At 37.2% G+C, this 20,020-nt stretch overlaps 1 protein-coding gene across 2 annotated transcripts in view; it reads right to left on the bottom strand.

The window, feature by feature from the left end:
• Nucleotides 1–20,020, bottom strand: part of TMCO1 (transmembrane and coiled-coil domains 1) — a 55,773-nt gene that overhangs the window by 16,986 nt on the left and 18,767 nt on the right. The window contains exons 5-6 of one of the 2 annotated variants that reach the window (XM_005888647.3): nucleotides 19,617–19,684; nucleotides 2,857–3,001 (exon numbers count right to left, since the gene is read on the bottom strand). In XM_005888647.3, the coding sequence (XP_005888709.1) occupies nucleotides 2,857–3,001; nucleotides 19,617–19,684 (213 nt within the window). Of the gene's footprint in view, nucleotides 1–2,856; nucleotides 3,002–4,117; nucleotides 4,823–19,616; nucleotides 19,685–20,020 lie in introns of those variants that run through there. The other variant, XM_070366708.1, reaches the window with a different exon arrangement.

Consider the following 20,020-nt stretch of genomic DNA (forward strand, 5'->3'; position numbering starts at 1 on the left):
TTCACATCCATACATGACCATTGGAAAAACCATAGCCTTGACTAAATGGATCTTTGTTGGCAAAGTAATGTCTCTGCTTTTCAATATGCTATCTAGGTTCGTCACAACTTTTCTTTCAAAGAGTAAGCGTCTTTTAATTTCATGGCTGCAGTCACCATCTGCAGTGATTTTGGAGCCCCCCAAAAATAAAGTCTGACACTGTTTCCACTGTTTCCCCATCTATTTCCCATGAAATGATGGGACCAGATGCCATGACCTTCGTTTTCTGAATGTTGAGCTTTAAGCCAACTTTTTCACTCTCTTGTTTCACTTTAATCAAGAGGCTTTTTAGTTCCTCTTCACTTTCTGCCATAAGGGTGGTGTCATCTGCATATCTGAGGTTACTGATATTTCTCCCAGCAATCTTGATTCCCGCTTGTGCTTCTTCCAGCCCAGCGTTTCTCATGATGTACTCTGCATAGAAGTTAAATAAGCAGGGTGACAATATACAGCCTTGACGTACTCCTTTCCCTATTTGGAACCAGTCTGTTGTTCCACGTCCAGTTCTAACTGTTGCTTCCTGACCTGCATACAGATTTCTCAAGAGGCAGGTCAGATGGTCTGATATTCCCATCTCTTTCAGAATTTTCCACAGTTTATTGTGATCCACACAGTCAAAGGCTTTGGCATAGTCAATAAAGCAGAAATAAATGATTTTCTGGAACTCTCTTGCTTTTTCAATGATCCAGCGGATGTTGGCAATTTGATCTCGGCTTCCTTTGCCTTTTCTAAAACCAGCTTGAACATCTGGAAGTTCACGGTTCATGTATTGCTGAAGCCTGGCTTGGAGAATTTTGAGCATTACTTTACTAGTGTGTGAGATGAGTCCAATTGTGCAGTAGTTTGAGCATTCTTTGGCATTGCCTTTCTTTGGGATTGGAATGAAAACTGACCTTTTACAATCCTGTGGCCACAGCTGAGTTTTCCAAATTTGCTGGCATATTGAGTGCATCACTTTCACAGCATCATCTTTCAGGATTTGAAATAGCTCAACTGGAATTCCATCACCTCCACTAGCTTTGTTCGTAGTGATGCTTCGTAAGGCCCACTTGACTTCACATTAATATTTTGTCTCTAGTTATAATTTTAATATCTCATTCTTAATCACGTTTAAGAGCAGTATTCTAGTTATCAATGACCTCTATTAAACCAACAAAAAGAATCATGTTGTCACTGTCTTGGGTTTTACCTTGGATAAGCCAAAATGCTAAAGATGCTGGGAAAGACTGTGGGCAGGAAGAGAAGGGAGCGACACAGGATGAGGTGGTTGGATGGCATTACCGACTCAATGGACATGCGTTTGAGCAAGTCTGGGAGATAGTGAAGGACAGAGGAGCCCACTGTGCTTGCAGTCCATGGGGTCACAAAGAGTCAGACACGACAGACTGACTGAAGACCACCACAAGAATACAGCTTCCTGCTGGACACACTCACTTAACTGCCCCACAGACAACTCGAACAGCATCTTCCTACCAACCTACTTCTCTTTCTTCTTTTCGCATCCTCCATTTGGTCACCAAAGCCATAATGCTGAAGTCACCTTAGTTTCTTCTTTCTCACATTGAATCAATCATTAAGTTCTGCTAGCTTACCTCTATTTCTCAACTTTGTCCCCTCTTCAATCATTTCAGCACTGTAATAATTTAGAACAAAGTGATTTTTTACTAGACTACTCTAATAGTTTTCTGTTATTTCTGCATGTGGTCATGTCCCCCTCACATCTATCCTTCAGAAGCAGTAAGTATCAGAAAATGATTCCAAGAAGCCTGAATACTTGGTTGCATTTAACATGCAAAAGAAGAAGGTGGGAAACATCCAAATAGAAGAAAGAGTATTCACAAAAAGCAAGTCTGGGTGAGTGGAGAATGAAAACTGCCAGATACGTCAGAATGGCTGGAGTGCTGGATGAGGTGAGAGATGAGGTAGGGAGAGCATTAAGTGCTAAGATCATGAAGATCTTTGTGAACTTCTAATTAGAATTCCATTTCCTACTGATTCACACGTCAGACCAATCAAAAACCTGCTGCTGCAGACAATATTCAGAGGAAGAAGAAAAACAACTCTGGATCATTTATGCAACAAACATTGAAATAATCATGTTCATACTTGCATGTGCCAACCTCCCCAATATAATGCCTACTGAATGACAGTATGTTCAAATACTGAATAATGCCCTGAAATATGAAGAGTTCTAGAGCAAGAGACTTTAACCTCTCTTATTTTTTAAAGTCCCATCTCAAAAACCACTTTATTGTTTCAACCTTGCTGCCTGAATAGTCTGCCACTAACTGAATGCTAAGTCTCTCTTCCAGGCTCTCACAATACTATCTGACTTAGTTCTCACTCTTTTTCACTATGAATATCTGATCATCGTGTTGCCTGAATGTAAACTCTACAATGCAGACTTTACCTCAACTGTGACTAACTTAAAGTCACCAAATTATTGTTTACTTGTGTTCCTGAAGAGCCAAAAGGCACTGGTGAATAATAAAGAAGTAATGATAGTGGGAAGGCAAAGTCCACTCTTTACTTTTCTACCCTTAGATAGCCGCCATAAAGAAGAGACTTGAGAGCGCTCTTCAAAATGAGATGAAAACCACGTTTGACTTTATGACCACTTTCCATCCCTAAGGATCGGGGATCTAAACTATATACATTTAAAACAGTTTCAGATGATATGCTGGAATTCTGAAACAAGCAACTGAAAGATCTCAGTAGCAACAGGTAGACACTTCCAGTATTACAGAAATAGGCATTAATTTAGGGTGTGAGAGCAAGAAAGGATGTACATATGAAACAGATGATGTGGGCACTCACCTGTCGAATTGACATGGTACAGAGAATATACAGGAAGATGAAGGAACAGTCTGTGGTGTCATCCCCGAGCAGATTTCGGTGAGACAGTCCCTGGATGTAGGACAGGGGGGTGAAAGGCAGCTTTGCCACCACTCTGCCATCAAATCTAAAGAGGAAAGAACAGAGGACTGTTATTTTCAGAAGGCTGACAAACTTAGTTCCGGAGAGAATCTGGGACAGAAACAGAACTTTAAGTCTCTTGATCTCTAAAAAACCAAGAAATGGTGATATTCTAAAAATATATCTGTAGTATAAGGATATAAGGAGATTTTTTTCCCATTAATCTTTTTCTAAACTAGAGATTCTTAGTTTTTTCAATATCAGGATATTTAACATGCTGAAAAAGTATTGAGGACTCCAAAAAGGTTTTATTTAGAGGTTTCATCTATTATCAATATTACTATTTAATAAATTAAAACTGAGAAATTTTAAAATACTTGTCAAATCATTTAAAAGACAGTAATACTCAGTATATGTTAACACAAGTATTTTTATGGAAAATAACGTTATTTTCCATACAAAAAAAGAATTCACCAAGAAGAAAGGCTTCTTCCTTCCTCCCCCTCAATGTCATAGCTGCTTCATTACTTGGGCTGTTACAATATTATACACCCTATGAAGCCTTTGGAAAATTCCACCATACATTCATGAGAGAATGAAAGTGAAGAAGGCAAGGAAAAAAATCTTAGAATTATTACAATAATTTTTACCTCAAGGACCTCCTAAAAGTCTGAAACTGCCAGCATTCCCCAAACCATACTTTTGAGAAGCACTGTTCTAAACCATGAGATCAATAAGATTTTAAGAATCCTCTTTTCTAAGAGTCAAAGATTCCCAGTATACACCTTAAACATGAAATTCATGGAATGTACACAGTGGTGAATGAAAAATAGTATACATAATATTCTGAGATAACTTTTTTGTTTTAATAAAACTTTATTTTTTTAAATTTAAATTTATTTATTTTAATTGGAGGTTAATTACTTTAACAATATTGTATTGGTTTTGCCATACATCAACATGAATCCTCCACAGGTGTACACATGCCCCATCCTGAACCCCCCTCCCACCTCCCTCCCCATACCATCCATCTGGATCATCCCAGTGCACCAGCCCCAAGGATCCTGTATCCTGCATCGAACCTGGACTGGCGATTCATTTCTTATATGATATTATACCTGTTTCAATGCCATTCTCCCAAATCATCCCACCCTCTCCCTCGCCCACAGAGTCCAAAACACTGTTCTATAACTTTTAACATACTTCTAATATTTGAAATTAATTCCTTTTATTTTTTCTAAAACAGAAAAGAAAGATGTTTTGAAAAGAGGAAAAGCTTATAAAAAAAGCTAGAAGAAGTACATATCACTGTTTATTTTGAGGTGCTGGGGATATGAGCTTTTTTTATACTTTTCAATAAGTTGTATAATCAGACAAAGAGAATTATAAAATTAATGTGATTAAGGATAGTGATACTTCACAGTATTAGAAAAGTATATGACCGCCATCAGTTAAATTATCCAAATAAAGTCTCTACTTCCAGTTAAAATGTCTAGAACATTTGCTTTTAGAAAATATGTATTTATCTTATTCATCTTTGGTTGTGCTAGGTCTTCATTGCTGCCTGTGAACTTCCTCTAGCTGTGGTGAGCAGAGGCTAGTCTCTGGTGTGACACATGGGCTTCTCATTGCGGTGACTGCTCTTGCTGCGGAGCACAGAGCTGGACGCAGACTTCAGTAACTGCAGCAGCTGGCTCAGCAGTTGTGAAGCATGGGCTCTAGAATGCAGGTTCAGTAGTTGTGGTGTATGGGTACAGTTGCTCTGCGGTGTGTGGAATCTTCCCAGACCAGGGATCCAACCTGTGTCCCCTGCACTGACAGGCAGGTTCTTACACACCATACCACCAGGGAAGTCCAAGAACATTCCCTTAAAAAAAAAAAAATGCTTGGTATTTAGAATGTTTCTATAGAGGGAGGGGGAAAAGAGAGGTAGCATTACTATCATTTCCTTTGGAGAAAAAAAATTCCTAAATATCCATCCATATAAACTTGTGAGTTTTGAGGCGCCAGAGATATGGAGCTTTATAAATATATAATATTTTATTTCTATATATTTATAAATATTATATATTTATAAATGTATATTATAAAATATAAATATTATGAAAGCTTCATACATAGCTGAACTCCACAGAAAATAGAACAGAATGAAATAGACACATTCTATAAATATATATGATTATACACTTACTACTTTGAACTGCCTTCCTAGTATATATTTACATAGGGAAAGGGCTCAACCATAAAGTGCTGTTACTTGGATATGACAAAAAATATTGAAAGATCCATAAGAAGTAATCATTCTTGTCTACTAAACTCATAAAAGCAAAACAAAAGAAATAACTTTTCCAGGAGGAGATATTCCCATTTATTCATAAGAAGTATGACATATAGTTGTTGCGATATTTCCTTGTTATATATATGCTGTTTACAGTATGCTGGTTCTACCTGGTTCTACATATGACACTCTACTATTTTTCTATAGAGTTAACTGTAAGAAGCAGGGCTGAAATAAATATAGACAAAAATGTTTATCCTTCTTATTGCTAACATATGCACACCCAAATTCACCTTCTATAGTCATTTTATTTCTTGTTATTTTTAATTTGAAATTGTAACCAAAATGAAAACCTTTTACAACTAATAAATGAATTCAGTAGTTTCAAGACAGAAATCAACCTAAAAAAATCAATTGCACGTCTATGTGAAGTGAAAGTTGCTCAGTCGTGTCCAACTCTTTGCGACCCCATGGACTATACAGACCATGGAATTCTCCATGCCAGAATACTGGAGTGGGTAGCCATTCCCTTCTCCAAGGGATCTTCCCAACCCAGGGATCAAACCCAGGTCTTCCGCATTGCAGGTGGATTCTTTACCAGCTGAGCCACAAGGGAAGCCCAAGGATACTAGAGTGAGTAGCCTATCACTTCTGCAGAGGATCTTCCAGATCCAAGAATCAAACTGGGGTCTCCTGCATTGCAGGTGGATTCTTTACCAACTGAGCTATCAGGGAAGCCCTACACACACACACAAAATCCCATTTACAACAGCATTATTAATGTAATTAACTTATTTAATCAAAGTTAATCAAGGAAGTGAAAGATACGCTAAAAACTGTAAGACACTGATAAACTGAAGGTGACACAAATATATGGAAAGATATCCATGTTCACAGATTGGAAGATATAATATTGTTAAAATGTCCATACTGGGACTCCCCTGGTAGTCCAGTGATTAAGAATCTGCCTTTCAATGTGAGGGCTATGGGTTTGACCCCTGGTTGGGGAACTAAGAGCCCATGTGTTACAGGGGAACTAAGCCTGTGCACTACAACTACTTAGCCTGAGCACCCCAACAAAGATCCAACCAGCAGAATAAATAAATAAATAAATATTAAAAAGAAAAAACATGTCCATACTATCCAAAGTATCCCTAGATCCAATATAATCTCTTATCAAAATTCTACTTTTTACAAAAATAGAAAAATTAATACTAAAACCCATAGGGAATCACAAAAGAGCTTGAATAGGCAAAGCAGTCTTGAGAAAGCTGGAGGCATCAAACTTCGATTTCAAATGTGCAGTCACCAAACAAATATGACACTGGCATAAAGACAGACATGTGGACCACTGGAACAGAATGAAGAGCCCAGAAATAAACCCTGTCAACTAGTATTTGACAAGGGAGCAAAGAATTCTCAAGGAGAGAAGAATAGTCTCTTCAGTAGATGATGCTGGGTAAACTGGATATTCACACACAAAAGAATAACACCAGACCCCTATCAAAAACCACCCACAAAAATTAGCTCAAAATGGATTAAGAATTTAAACATGAGATATGAAACCATGAAACTTTCTAGAAGGAAACATTGGGAAAAAGCTCCTTGACACAGCTCTTGGCAAAGATTTTTTGGGTATGACACCAAAAGCACAAGCAACAAAACTCAACAAATGTGACCACATCAAACAAAAAAGCTTCTGCTCAGCAAATGAAACAACAAAATGAAAATGCAAACCATGGAATAAGAGAAAATATCTGTAAACCATATATCTGTTAAAGAGTTAATATCCAAATTATATAAGGATCTGTACAGTAGCAAAACTCTTCCAAATAGTCCAATTAAAATGAGGGCAGAGGATCTGAATAGGCATTTTTCTGAAAAAGACATACAAATGGCTAAGAAGTACATGAAAAGATGATCAATACGACTAACCATCAGGGAAATGCAAACTAAAGCCACGCGATTTCATCTCTCACTTGTTAGAATGACTATTACCAAAAGGACAAGAGATAACAAATGCTGGGCACTGTTTGTGGGAATGTAAATTGGTACAGCCACTATGAAAAACACCATGAATGTTCCTCAAAAAATTAAAAACAGAACTACCATATGATTCAGAAATCCCATTTACAGCTATTTAGCCAAAGAAATTGAAATAAACTACTATCTCAAAGAGATCTGTACTCCCATGTCACTGCAGTAGTATTCATAATAACCAAGATATGGAAACTACCTAAGTGCCACCAACAGATGAATGGATAAATGTAAATATATATACACACACACACACACATCTATACATGTATATATATACTGTGTACACGTCTGACAGAGAAAGACAAATACTGTATGACATCACTTATATGTGGAATCTAAAAAAAGCTTAACTCTTAGAGAAATAGATTGGTGGTTGCCAGAGGATGGGAGGTGAGAGAAACAGTATGAGACTTTAGACCAGCCACAAAAATGAATAAAATGAATTAAAAAAAAACCCTTCAAATTAAGTTTTTCAGGAGATTGGAAGCTTGCTACAGGAATAGCTAAGTGAATTGGTGTCTAGCCTAATAATGAAAAGAGTTGGGGAGAGAAAGAAAAAGTACAGAGAGAGACATGGCTTATAATAGGTTGATTATCTCTCCAAGTGTACTTACTCTCTGCAATTCCAAAGGGAAGGACCACTACTTATGAACAGAATAAGAAGGTGTATTTTGGCCCAATAAAAAGAACCATTTTCAAACCCTACATACTACTGATAAACTATATTATGTTAGAAACCATCAAGCTCCTCACTGTTGAAAATAATTAAAAAGAGGATGGAAAATTATCTGCTAGAGGTATTATTGGAGGATTTCTGTACTGACACAGAAGTAATGTGTTAAATGACTTTAAAGATCGCTTCTCTAAGATTATAATGTTTTGACTGTATGGAAATAATCCAGAAGAGAAATTAAATAGAAATAAATAATTGATAATAATTAAATACAGTGCCTCCTATTGCTTCTCTTGCAATCTAGGAGCTCAAGTCCTTCCCATACAGTCTAAGCTGAGGCTTTTTTCTTATCAACACATTTTAAGATGAAAATGGGTATTACAGGTAATATATTCCATTCTACAATAAACAGATGATCAAGGTGAAACTAAGAGAAATTATGCGAAAGAACAGTGATTGTTCAGTACAATCAAAATATGTACTAGACCTTTAAGACTTTTTTTGATATGGACCATTTTTAAAGTTTTTACTGAGTTTGTTACAATATTGTTTATGTTTTGGGTTTTTTTGGCTGCAAGGCATGTGGGCTCTTAGTTTCCCAACCAGGGATCGAACTCACATCCCCTGCACTGAAAAACAAAGTCTTATACTGGGGAAGTCCCAAAATATGCATTAGACTTTTCATTTCACATGAGGGCCTATAAAAATAGTTACAGCCTTTAACTTCTAGGTGCTCACAATCCTAGACATGAGAAATATATATGTACAGAATAGTAATTATATTTAATATTATTGTATTATATACTTGAAATTTGCTAAGAGAGTAAATCTTAATTAGTCTTACCACCACCACAACAAACTGATATTTATGTGAAGGATTTGTTAACTGATCTTATTTGGTAATCATTTTGCAATATATGCACCAATGTATGTATCAAACTATCACTCTATACATCTTAAACGTACGTAGTATTCTATATTATATGTCAATTATATATCTCAATAAAGCTGGAAAAAGGAAGCATTATTCATAACTGCCAACTGATAAGTTACGATGGTACTTTACTATTACCCAAACTCCATAGTTTACATTAGGGCTCACTCTTGTTTCTTTCTTTTTTTAGCACTTATTTACTTATTTGGCTGTTCTGGGTCTTCACTGTGGCATGAAGAATCTTTACTGGTGGCATGCAGGATCTAGTTCCTGACCAGCGACTGAACCAGGCCCCCTGCACTGGGAGTGTGGAGTCTTAGTCACTGAATGACCAGGCAAGAACCATTCTTGGGTTTTAATAAATGTATAGCAAAATGTATCACCATTAAGTATCACACAGAATAGTTTTACACTAAAAAAAAATCCTCTGTGCTCTGCTTATTCCCTCCCTCATACCTGATTCCTGGCAACCACTGATCGTTTTACTACTATCTCCATAGTTTTGTCTTTTCTATAATGTCATGTAGTTGCAATCATATAGTATGTAGCCTTTTCAGATTGATTTATTTCACTTAATAGTATGCATTTAAGGTTCTTCATGTCTTCACATGGCCAATAGCCTATTTCTCTTTAGCAATGAATAATATTCTATTGTATGGATATTCCCACAGTTTATCCATTTATAAACTGATTGCTTCCAAGTTATGACAATTATCAATAAAGCTGTATCAAAGTTTCTGGGTGGACATAAGTTTTCAACTCATTTGGGTTTACTTTCACTTTTTATTCTATATTATTCTATATTGTGTGAATTTTTTAGAAGTATTTGTGTCTCACTAGCCTAAGAAAATCCTTGTTTTAGAATTTTGGAACCAAAATTCTTTGGTTCTGATGTACATTCCTGGTTAAGATCTACAGCATAAGCTTTAGAAGCTACGTGATATAAACTAGTCATTTCAAATCATCAGGGAAAACAAATTATTTACTCCCTGCCTAGTACTGACAACAGCAAAGAGCTTGGTAAAGTTGGAAACTAAACACCAAAATAAATTACAGATGAAACAAAATTTATTTAAATATAAAAAAGAAAAAACTATATAATCGGGTATAAGAAAGGTACTATTTATACAACGGAAAAGTGACATAAAAATAAATATTTTCCATGTATCTTCAAAAGGAGAGTTTAATATGTAAAGAAGAGTCTTAATATGTAAAGACTTCTTATAAAAAGAAAATAAGGGGAAGAACATGAACTAGAAATTTAGAAATAGTAAAAGCATAATAAATAAATGAAAAGATGCTAAACATCACCAGAAATTGCAAATTAAAAAAACATATTATTTTTCAACTATTAGATTTACAAATACTAAACAGATACATAATTTCTAGTGATGACAAATATATACAGAAAGAACCATTCACAAGCCCAGAGGACAGTAATCTAAAAACATAAATTAATAAAAACTTTTCTAGGGGAATTTCCTGGTGGTCCAGTGGTTAGGGCTCTATGCTTTCACTGCCATGGGTCCAGGTTCAATTTCTGGTTGGGGAACTGAGATTCCCCAACACCACAAAGCATAGCCAAACAAAAAGCAACATTCTGGAGAAAATTTCTATCAAAACTTTACCCAAGCAATATTTGTAGGATATACATGGGGAAAAAATAAGTATAAGCATACCGGTGTATATACTACCTGTGAAAATTCTGTGTGAAGATTTATAGAAGATTATATAGGTAAGGGTACATCCATTCAATGGAATACTTACAGGCAATAAAAATGATATGCAAAGTTCACACGTACTGTATTTTGAAAGACGACCGTAGGGGGACTTCCCTGGTGGTCTAGTGGTTAAGAATCTGCAGTGCAAGGCAGGGGATGAGTGTTCAGATCCCTGGTTGAGAGCTAAGATCCCACAGAGCAACTAAGCACATGCCCCACAACTACTGAGCCCACGTGCTCTGGAGCCTGCACACCACAACTAGAGAGTCCGCGCACCATAGTGAGAGAGTCCGCGTGACGCAGTGAGAGTCCGACATACTACAGCTGACGCCTGACATGGCCAAACAAATACACGTTTTAAAAAATTAATAAAAATTAACAATTACCACAGGTAACTATAGCAGACTACAAAACAGCCATTTTGGGTTATAAAAATTAATACATACAAATATCTAAATGTTTGTATATATACTGAAAAAATACAAGCCTGGAAAGGACATTTCACGAAGGCAGAGTGATTTTTACTTTATATTTTACACAATTATACTCTACTGGAATTCTTCCAGTAAGAACCTATTCAATAATAAGAGAAAAAATGCACTAAGAGATTCCATTTTGGAGGAAAAATATGACATTAGGAGAAAAATACATTGGAGGGACTTCCCTGATGGTCCAATGGTTAAGAATCCACTTTGAAGTGATAAATCCAAGAAGATACAACAATTATAAATATTTATGCATATAATATAGGAGCACCTCAATACAAAAGGCAAATGCTAACAACCATAAAAGGGGAAATTGAGAGTAAAACAATAATAGTTGGGGATTTTAACACCCCACTTACACCAAAGGACAGATCATCTACACAGAAAATTAATAACAAAAGCCTTAAAGTACACATTATACCAGATGGCCCTAATTGATATCTTTAGGACACTTCATCCCAAAACAGCAGAATCCACTTTTTTTCTCAACTGAACAAAGAACATTCTCCAGGACAGAGCACAGCTTGGGTCACAAATCAAGCCTTGGTAAATTTAAGAAAACTGAAATCCTATCAAGTATCTTTTCTGACCACAATGCTATGAGACTAGATATCAATTACAGGGAAAAAAACCTGTAAAAAAACCCACAAATACAAGGAGGCTAAACAACACACTTCTCAAATAACCAAGAGGTCACTGAAGACACTAAAAGAAAATTTATAAAATACCTAGAAACAAATGACAATGAAAATATGACAATCCAAAACCTAGTGAAAGTTGCTCAGTTGTGTCCAACTCTTTGATCCCATGGACAATACAGTCCACGGAATTCTCTAGGCTAGAATACTGGAGTCGGTGGCCTTTCTCTTCTCCTGAGGATTTTCCCAACCCAGGGATCGAACCCAGATCTCTCACATTGCAGGCACATTTTTTACCAGTTGAGCCACAAGGGAAGCCCAACGATACTGGAGTGGGTGGCCTATCCCTTCTCCAGTGGATCTTGCTGACCCAGGAATCAAACCAGCGTCTCCTGCATTACAAGAGGATTCTTTACCAACCTAGAGGATACAGCAAAAGCAGTTTTAAGAGGGAAGTTTATAGTAATACAAACCTACCTCAAGAAAGGAGAAAAATATCAAATCAACAACCTGATCTTACACCTAAAGTAACTAGAAAAAGAAGGACAAAAAACCCCCAAAGATAGTAGAAGGAAAAAAATCATAAATATCAGAGCAGAAATAAATGGGAAAAAATGAAGAAAATAGCAAAGATCAATAAAACTAAAATAACTTTGAGAAAATAAACAAAATGGACAAGCCACTAGCCAGACTCATCAAGAAGAAAAGGGAGAAGACTTAAGTCAATAAAATTAGAAATGAAAAAGAAGATGTTACAACAGACAATGCAGAAATACAAAGGATCATAAGAGGCTACTAAGAGGAACTATATGCCAATAAAACAGACAACCTGGAAGAAATGGACAAGTTCTTAGAAAAGTACAACCTTCCAAAACTGAACTCAGAAGAAACAGAAATCATAAATGACCAATTACAAGCACTGAAATTGAAACCGTGATAAAAAATCTTCCAACAAACAAAAGCCCAGAGCCAAATGGCTTCACAGGTGAATTCTACCAAACATTTAGAGAAGAGCTAACATCTATCTTGCTCAAACTCTTCCGGAAAACTGCAGAGGAAGGAAAACTCCCAAATTCATTCTATGAGGCCACCATCACCCTGATACTAAAACAAGACAAAGATACCACCAAAAAAGAAAACAACAGGCAATATGAACATAGATGCAAAAATCTTCAACAAAATTCTAGCAAACAGAATCCAACAACAGATTAAAAGGATCATATACCAGGATCAAGTGGGGTTTACCCCAGGTATGCAAGGATTCTTCAATATATGCAAATCAATCAATGTGATACACCACATTAACAAACTGAAAGATAAAAACCATACGATCATCTCAACAGATGCAGAGAAAGCTTTCAACAAAATTAAACACCCATTTATGATTTAAAAAAAAAAATCTCTTTAGATTAGGCCTAGAAGGACTCTATCTCAAAATAATAAAGGCCATATATGACAACCATACAGCAAACATTATTCCCAATGGTGAAAATCTGAAAGCATTTCTTCTAAGATCAGGAAAAAGGGTGCCCTCTCTCATCACTATTTGTCAGCATAGTTCTGGAAGTCCTAACCATGGCAATCAGAGAAGAAAAATAAATAAAAGGAATACAGATAGGAAAAGAAGTAAAACTCTCATTGTTTGGAGCATCAGTTCAGTTCAGTTCAGTTGCTCAGTCATGTCCGACTCTTTGCAACCCCATGAACCACAGCACACCATGCCTCCCTGTCCATCACCAACTCCTGGAGTCCACCCAAACGCATGTCCATCAAGTCAGTGATGCCATCCAACCATCTCATCCTCTGTCGTCCCCTTCTCCTCCTGCCTTCAATCTTCCTCAGCATCGGGGTCTTTTCCATTGAGTCAGCTCTTCCCATCAGGTGGCCAAACTATTGGAGCTTCAGCTTCAGCTTCAGCATCAGTCTTTCTAACGAATGTTCAGGGTTGATTTACTTTAGGATTGAGTGGTTTGATCTCCTTGATGTCTAAGGGAGTCTCAAGAGTCTTCTCCAGCACAACAGTTCAAAAGCATCAATTCTTCCACGTTCAGCCTTCTATACAGTCCAACTCTCACATCCGTACATGACTACTGGAAAAACCATAGCTTTGACTATATGGACCTTTGTTGGCAAAGTGATGTCTCTGCCTTCTAATATGCTGTCTAGGTTTACTATAGCTTTACTTCCAAGGAGAAAACATTTTTTAATTTCATGGCTGTAGTCACCAGCCACAGTGATTTTGGAGCCCAAGAAAATAAAGTCTCTCACTGTTTCCACTTTCCCCCATCTATTTGCCATGAAGTGATAGGACCAGATGCCGTGATCTTAGTTTTATGAATGCTGAGTTTTAACCCTGCCTTTTCACTCTCTTCTTTCACCTTCATCAAGGGGCTCTTTGGTTAGTTACTCTTTGCTTTTTGCCATTTGGGTAGCATCATCTGCATATCTCAGGTTGTTGCTATTTCTTCCAGCAATCTTGATTCCAGCTTGTGAGTTATCTAGCTGGCATTTCACATGATGTACTCTGCATATAAGTTAAATAAACAGGGTGACAATATACAGCCTTGACATACTCCTTTCCCAATTTGGAACCAGTCGGTTGCTCCATGTTCAGTTCTAATTGTTGCTTCTTGTCCTGCACATAGGTTTCTCAGGAAGCAGGTAAGGTGGTCTGGTATTCCTATCTCTTTGAGAATTTTCCACAGTTTGTCATGATCCACAAAGTAAGTCTTTAACGTAGTCAATGAAGCAGAAGTAGATGTTTTTCTGGAATTCTCTTGCTTTTTCTATGATCCAATGGATGTTGGCAATTTGATCTCTGGTTCCTCTGGCTTTTCTAAATCCAGCTTGTACATGTGGAAGTTCTCAGTTTATGTACTGTTGAAGCCTTCAAAATCCTTCAAGCATTCTGATCATTACCTTGCTAGCAGGTGAAATGAGTGCAAATGTGCAGCAGTTGTAACATTCTTGGGTACTGCTCTTCTTTGGGATTGGAATGAAAACTGACCTTTTCCAATCTGTGGCCACTGCTGATATATGGAAACACAAAAGATCCTGAATAGTCAAAGAAATCTTGAGAATGAAAAATGGAGCTGGAGGAATCAACTTTCCTGACTTGAGACTTTACTACAAAGCTATAGTCATCTAGACAGTATGGTACTGGCACAAAAACGGATATACAGACCAATGGAACAAGACAGAAAGCCCAGAGACAAACCCACGCCCCTCTGGGCACCTTATCTTTGACAAAAGAGGCAAGAAAATATAATGGATAAAAGACAGCCTCTTCAATAAGGGAAAAATGGACAGCTACATGTAAAAGAATGAAACTAGAACACTTCCTAACACCATACACATAAATAAAGTCAAAATGGATTAAAAACTTAAATGTAAGTCCAGAAACTATAAAATTCTTAGAAGAAAATGTAGGCAATACACTCTGACATAAATCACAGGAAGATCCCCTTTGATCCGTCTCCTAGTAATGGAAATAAAAATAAAAATAAACAAGTGGGACCTAATGAAACTTAAAAGCTTCTGCACAGTAAAGGAAACAATAAACAAGATTAAAAGACAACCCTCAAAAATAACTGCAAATAAAGCAACTGACAAAGATTAATCTCCAGAATATATAAGCAGCTCATACAGCTCAATATCAAGAAAACAAATAGCCCAATCAAAAAGTGGGCAGAAGACCTAAACAGACACTTCTCCAAAAAAGACAAACACATAGCAACAAACACATGAAAGGATGCTCGATATCAGTAACTATTTGAGAAATACAAACCAAAACTACAATGTGGTATCACCTCACACCAGGCAGAATGGCCATCATCAAAAAATCTACAAAGAATAAATGTTGAAGAGGACATGGGGAAAAGGGAACCCTCCTGCACTGTTGGCGGGAATGTAAACTGATACACTCATTATGGAGAACAGTACAAGGTTCCTTAAAAAACTAAAAACAGAACTACCATATGACCGTGCAATCCCACTACTGGGCATATACCCTGAGAAAACCACAATTCTAAAAGACACATGTACCCTAATGTTTACTGCAGCACTATTTACAATATTATTGCCAGGACATAGAAATAACCTAGATGTCTACTGATATATGAATGTATAAAGAAGATTTGGTACATATATACAATGGAATATTACTCAGCCATAAAAAAGAACGAACTTGAGTCAGTTCTAGTGAGGTGGATGAACCTAAGAGTCTGTTACACAGAGTGACAGAAGTCAGAAAGAGAAAAACTAATATCACACATTAACAGATATACATGGAATCTAGAACAATAGTATTGATTAACTTCTTTGCCGGGATGGAATGGAGACAGAGATGCAGACAATGGACTTGTGGACACAGTGCAGGAGGGAGAGAGTGAGACGAATGGAGACAAGTAACACCGACATATATACACTATCACGTGTAAAGTGGATGGCTGGTAAGAAGCTGCTGTATAACACAGGAAGCCCAGCCTGGAGCTCTATGATGACGTAGAGGGCTGGGACTGGGGGAGGGTAGGGAGGCTTAAGAGGAAGGCAATATGTGTCCAATTATGGCTGATTCTCATCATTGTCCCGCATTCTCTCAAATGCGGGAGACCAGGGTTCAATCCCTGGGTTGGGAAGATCTCCTGGAGAAGGAAATGGCAACTCACTCCAGTATTCTTGCCTGGAAAATCTCATAGACGGAGGAGCCTGGTAGGCTACAGTCCATGGGGTCGCAAAGAGTCAGATATGACTTCAGTTCACTCATTGTTGTATGTTAGAAACCAATACAACATTGTAAAAATTTCAAAACAAAGAAACAAACAAAAAAAGAATCCCCTGTGAAATGCAGGGCACATGGGTTCAATCCCTGGTGGGGAGAACTAAGATCCCATATGCCAAAGGGCAACTAAGTCTGTGCATCCCAAATGCTGAGCCCATGTGTGCCACAACTAAAGAGTCCATGTGCTGTAACAGAACATCCCACACGACACAGTGAAGATCCCATACGCTGCAACTAAGACCCAACACAGCCAAACACATAAATATTAAATATATATATATATATATTTGAAGCAGATGTCCCTTCCATAGATCAGCCTTTCACACCACAATATGTTCACAAATAACATTAAGAAAGGGAATTACATGATTATAATATAGCATTATATTCATGTGATTCCAAAGAATATTCAGTACTGATTTCTTTTAGGATTGACTGGTTTGATCTCCTTGAAGTACAAGGGACTCATTCTCAAGTCTTCTCCAACACCACATTTCAAAAGTATCAATTCTTCTTGCACTCAGCCACCTTTATGGTTCAACTCCCACATCCATACATGACCACTGGAAAAACCATAGCTTTGACTATATAGAACTTTATTGGCAAAGTAATGTTTCTGAGTTTTAATATATTGTCGAGGTTTGTCTTTTCTTCCTAAGAGGAAGCATCTTTTAATTTCATGTCTGTATTCACTATCTGAAGTAATTTTGGAGCCCAAGAAAATAAAAGCTGTCACTGTTTCCATTGTTTCCCCATCTATTTGCCATGAAGTGATGAGACCAGATGCCATGATATTAGCTTTCTGAATGTTGACTTCTAAGTCAGCTTTTTCACTCTCCCCTTTTACCTTCATCAAGAGGCTCTTTAGTCCCTACTTTCTGTCGTAAGGGTGGTTTCATCTGCATATCTGAAGTTATTGATATTTCTCCCAGCAATCTTCATTCTAGCTTGTGAATCATCCAGCATTTTGCATGATGTACTCTGCATATAAGTTAAATAAGCAGGGTGACAATATACAGCCTTGATATACTCCTTTCCCAATTTTGAACCAGTCCATTGTTCCATGTCTGGTTCTAACTGTTGCTTCTTGACCTGCATACAGGCTTCTCAGGAGTCAGGTAAGATGGTCTGATATTCCTATCTCTTTAAGAATTTTCCAGTTTGTTGTGATCCACACAGTTTACTAGTTAACTTACTAGTTAAGCTTCCTCAGTTCAGTTCAGTTCAGTCACTCAGTGTCGTGTCCGACTCTTTGCGACCCCATGAACCACAGAACGCCAGGCCTCCCTGTCCATCACCAACTCCAGAGTCCAACCAAACCCATGTCCATTGAGTCGGTGATGCCATCCAACCATCTCATCCTCTGTCGTCCCCTTCTCCTCCCACCTTCAATCTTTCCCAGCATCAGGGTCTTTGCAAGTGAGTCAGCTCTTCGCATCAGGTGGCCAAAGTACTGAAGTTTCAGCTTCAACATCAGTCCTTCCAATGAACATCCAGGACTCATCTCCTTTAGGATGGACTGGTTGGATCTCCTTGCAGTCCAAGGGACTCTCAAGAGTCTCTCCAACACCACAGTTCAAAAGCATCAATTCTTCTGTGCTCAGCCTTCTTTATAGTCCAACTCTCACATCCACACATGACCACTGGAAAAACCATAGCCTTGACTAGACAGACCTTTGTTGGTAAAGTAATGTCTCTGTTTTTTAACATGCTGTCTAGGTTGGTCATAACCTTAAGCTTGCTAGTTTACTATAAAATCTTTCAGTGTTTGGTTTGACTGGTAATCCATGGTGAAATATATCCAAGAAAGAAGAGAAAGCATAGCAGTGAAAAAGAATACTGAGATTAGAGTTTTAAATTAGAAATTATGAGACTTCTATAATTATGAGATTTATATTTCTATAAGTTAGAAATTATGAGACTTCTAATTTCTATTAAGTTAGAAACTATGAGACTTTCTAACTTTCTCATAAGTTAGAAATTATGAGACTTCATAACTATGGGCAAGTTATTTAATCTTCCAAAGATCCTTTTCAAAATCACTAGTTAAGTGGAAATTTTGTATTGAAATAATTTTGGACATTTCCTTTCGTCTCTCACCTAACCAGTCCCCCTTTTCCCCCTACTATACTTCACATACACACGTCTGGTAACATCCATTAATGTATTGATTTATCGGTCTTTCCTTTCCATAAAATTTTGATACTATTGAGGGCAGGAAACACATCTTATTTGTTATATTCTGATACCTAGCACAATTCCTGGCACAAAGTAGGTACTTAACAGGTGTGAAGAGAACAGACTAGCGTTGGGGGGATGAGTACAAGGGAAGGGAGAGACAGAAATGAAGCAGGGAGTGGGGGAAGAGAAGCAAGAGTAAGAGGACAATCCTAGTACGTGTGGGATAGCCCCGGTGAGCTTTCAAAGGTAATAAATGACTGCTTGTCATCTTTGGCTATTTTCCCAGCTTCTGTCAAAATCAGTCCCATAATCATTCAGGCCTGCTATATGTTAGTTTAGAAAACAGTAACTTACCTTATCGTTAAACAAGATTACAGTTGTAAAGATTATTTTAAAAGTCAAAATATCTCTGAATGACTGACTACCTTCATTTGGAAGCAGTTTGCTAGTAAGGAACTTAAAAACCCAAGGGACATACTAAACTCTTTTTAGAGGCCTCATAATAGCTTAGTCTTCACTTTATACATAAGATATCCTCAAAATCAAGAGGGTGAAAAAGTTACCATATAACTGTATTCTAACAAAATTAAATTTGCCTGAATTTTGACAACTGGATTGAGGACAAGAGAATGTCCATGTTCTTAGGTAACACATACTTTTAGTAGTTATGAATAAAGGGGTATGAAATCCACATCAAACTTCTGCAAGATTCAGAAAAATATACAAATAATATATGAATGAGCACAAATATTTATGATCTAGAAAAACAAAAAAAGAAAGCAAATGAGGAAAAATGTTAACAATTGTGAACCTGGTTAATGGATATACTAGTCCTATAACTTTTCTGTAAATATGAAATATCAAAATATTACAAAAAAGTTAATTGTCCACACAGAGCAAGTTAGATAAAGCCATAGAAAAGGATACTCACATGGAATTAAACATTCCCATTAAGGCAGTAAAACAAAAGCCAATTGCAAACATGGATTTCATTCGAACCTGTAAGGAGATCAACAAATTGTCACTTCACACTAAAGGAAAACACTACTACAGCATATCCCCCCAAATTTTGATGTCATATCATTTTTAAAAGGTGCTCCTTGGCAAAAAACTGTCTGTTGTCTAACCCACCCTCCACCTCCAAGGCCCCTTCTCCTTGTCACCTTCTGATGAAGCGTACTGGAGTGGCCACATGACCTAATTCTGGCCAACAAGTGACAAGTTCAAGTACTAACCAGAACTTTAAAAAGGGCTAACTTGGTTAGCATCCCTTTAGGCCTTCTGCCCATACTTCTTGTCCGGAATGAAAAACGTAATTCCTGACAGTAAAGCAAC

The sequence above is a fragment of the Bos mutus genome, chromosome 3 (genome assembly GCF_027580195.1).
Source record: "Bos mutus isolate GX-2022 chromosome 3, NWIPB_WYAK_1.1, whole genome shotgun sequence".
NCBI lineage: Eukaryota > Metazoa > Chordata > Mammalia > Artiodactyla > Bovidae > Bos > Bos mutus.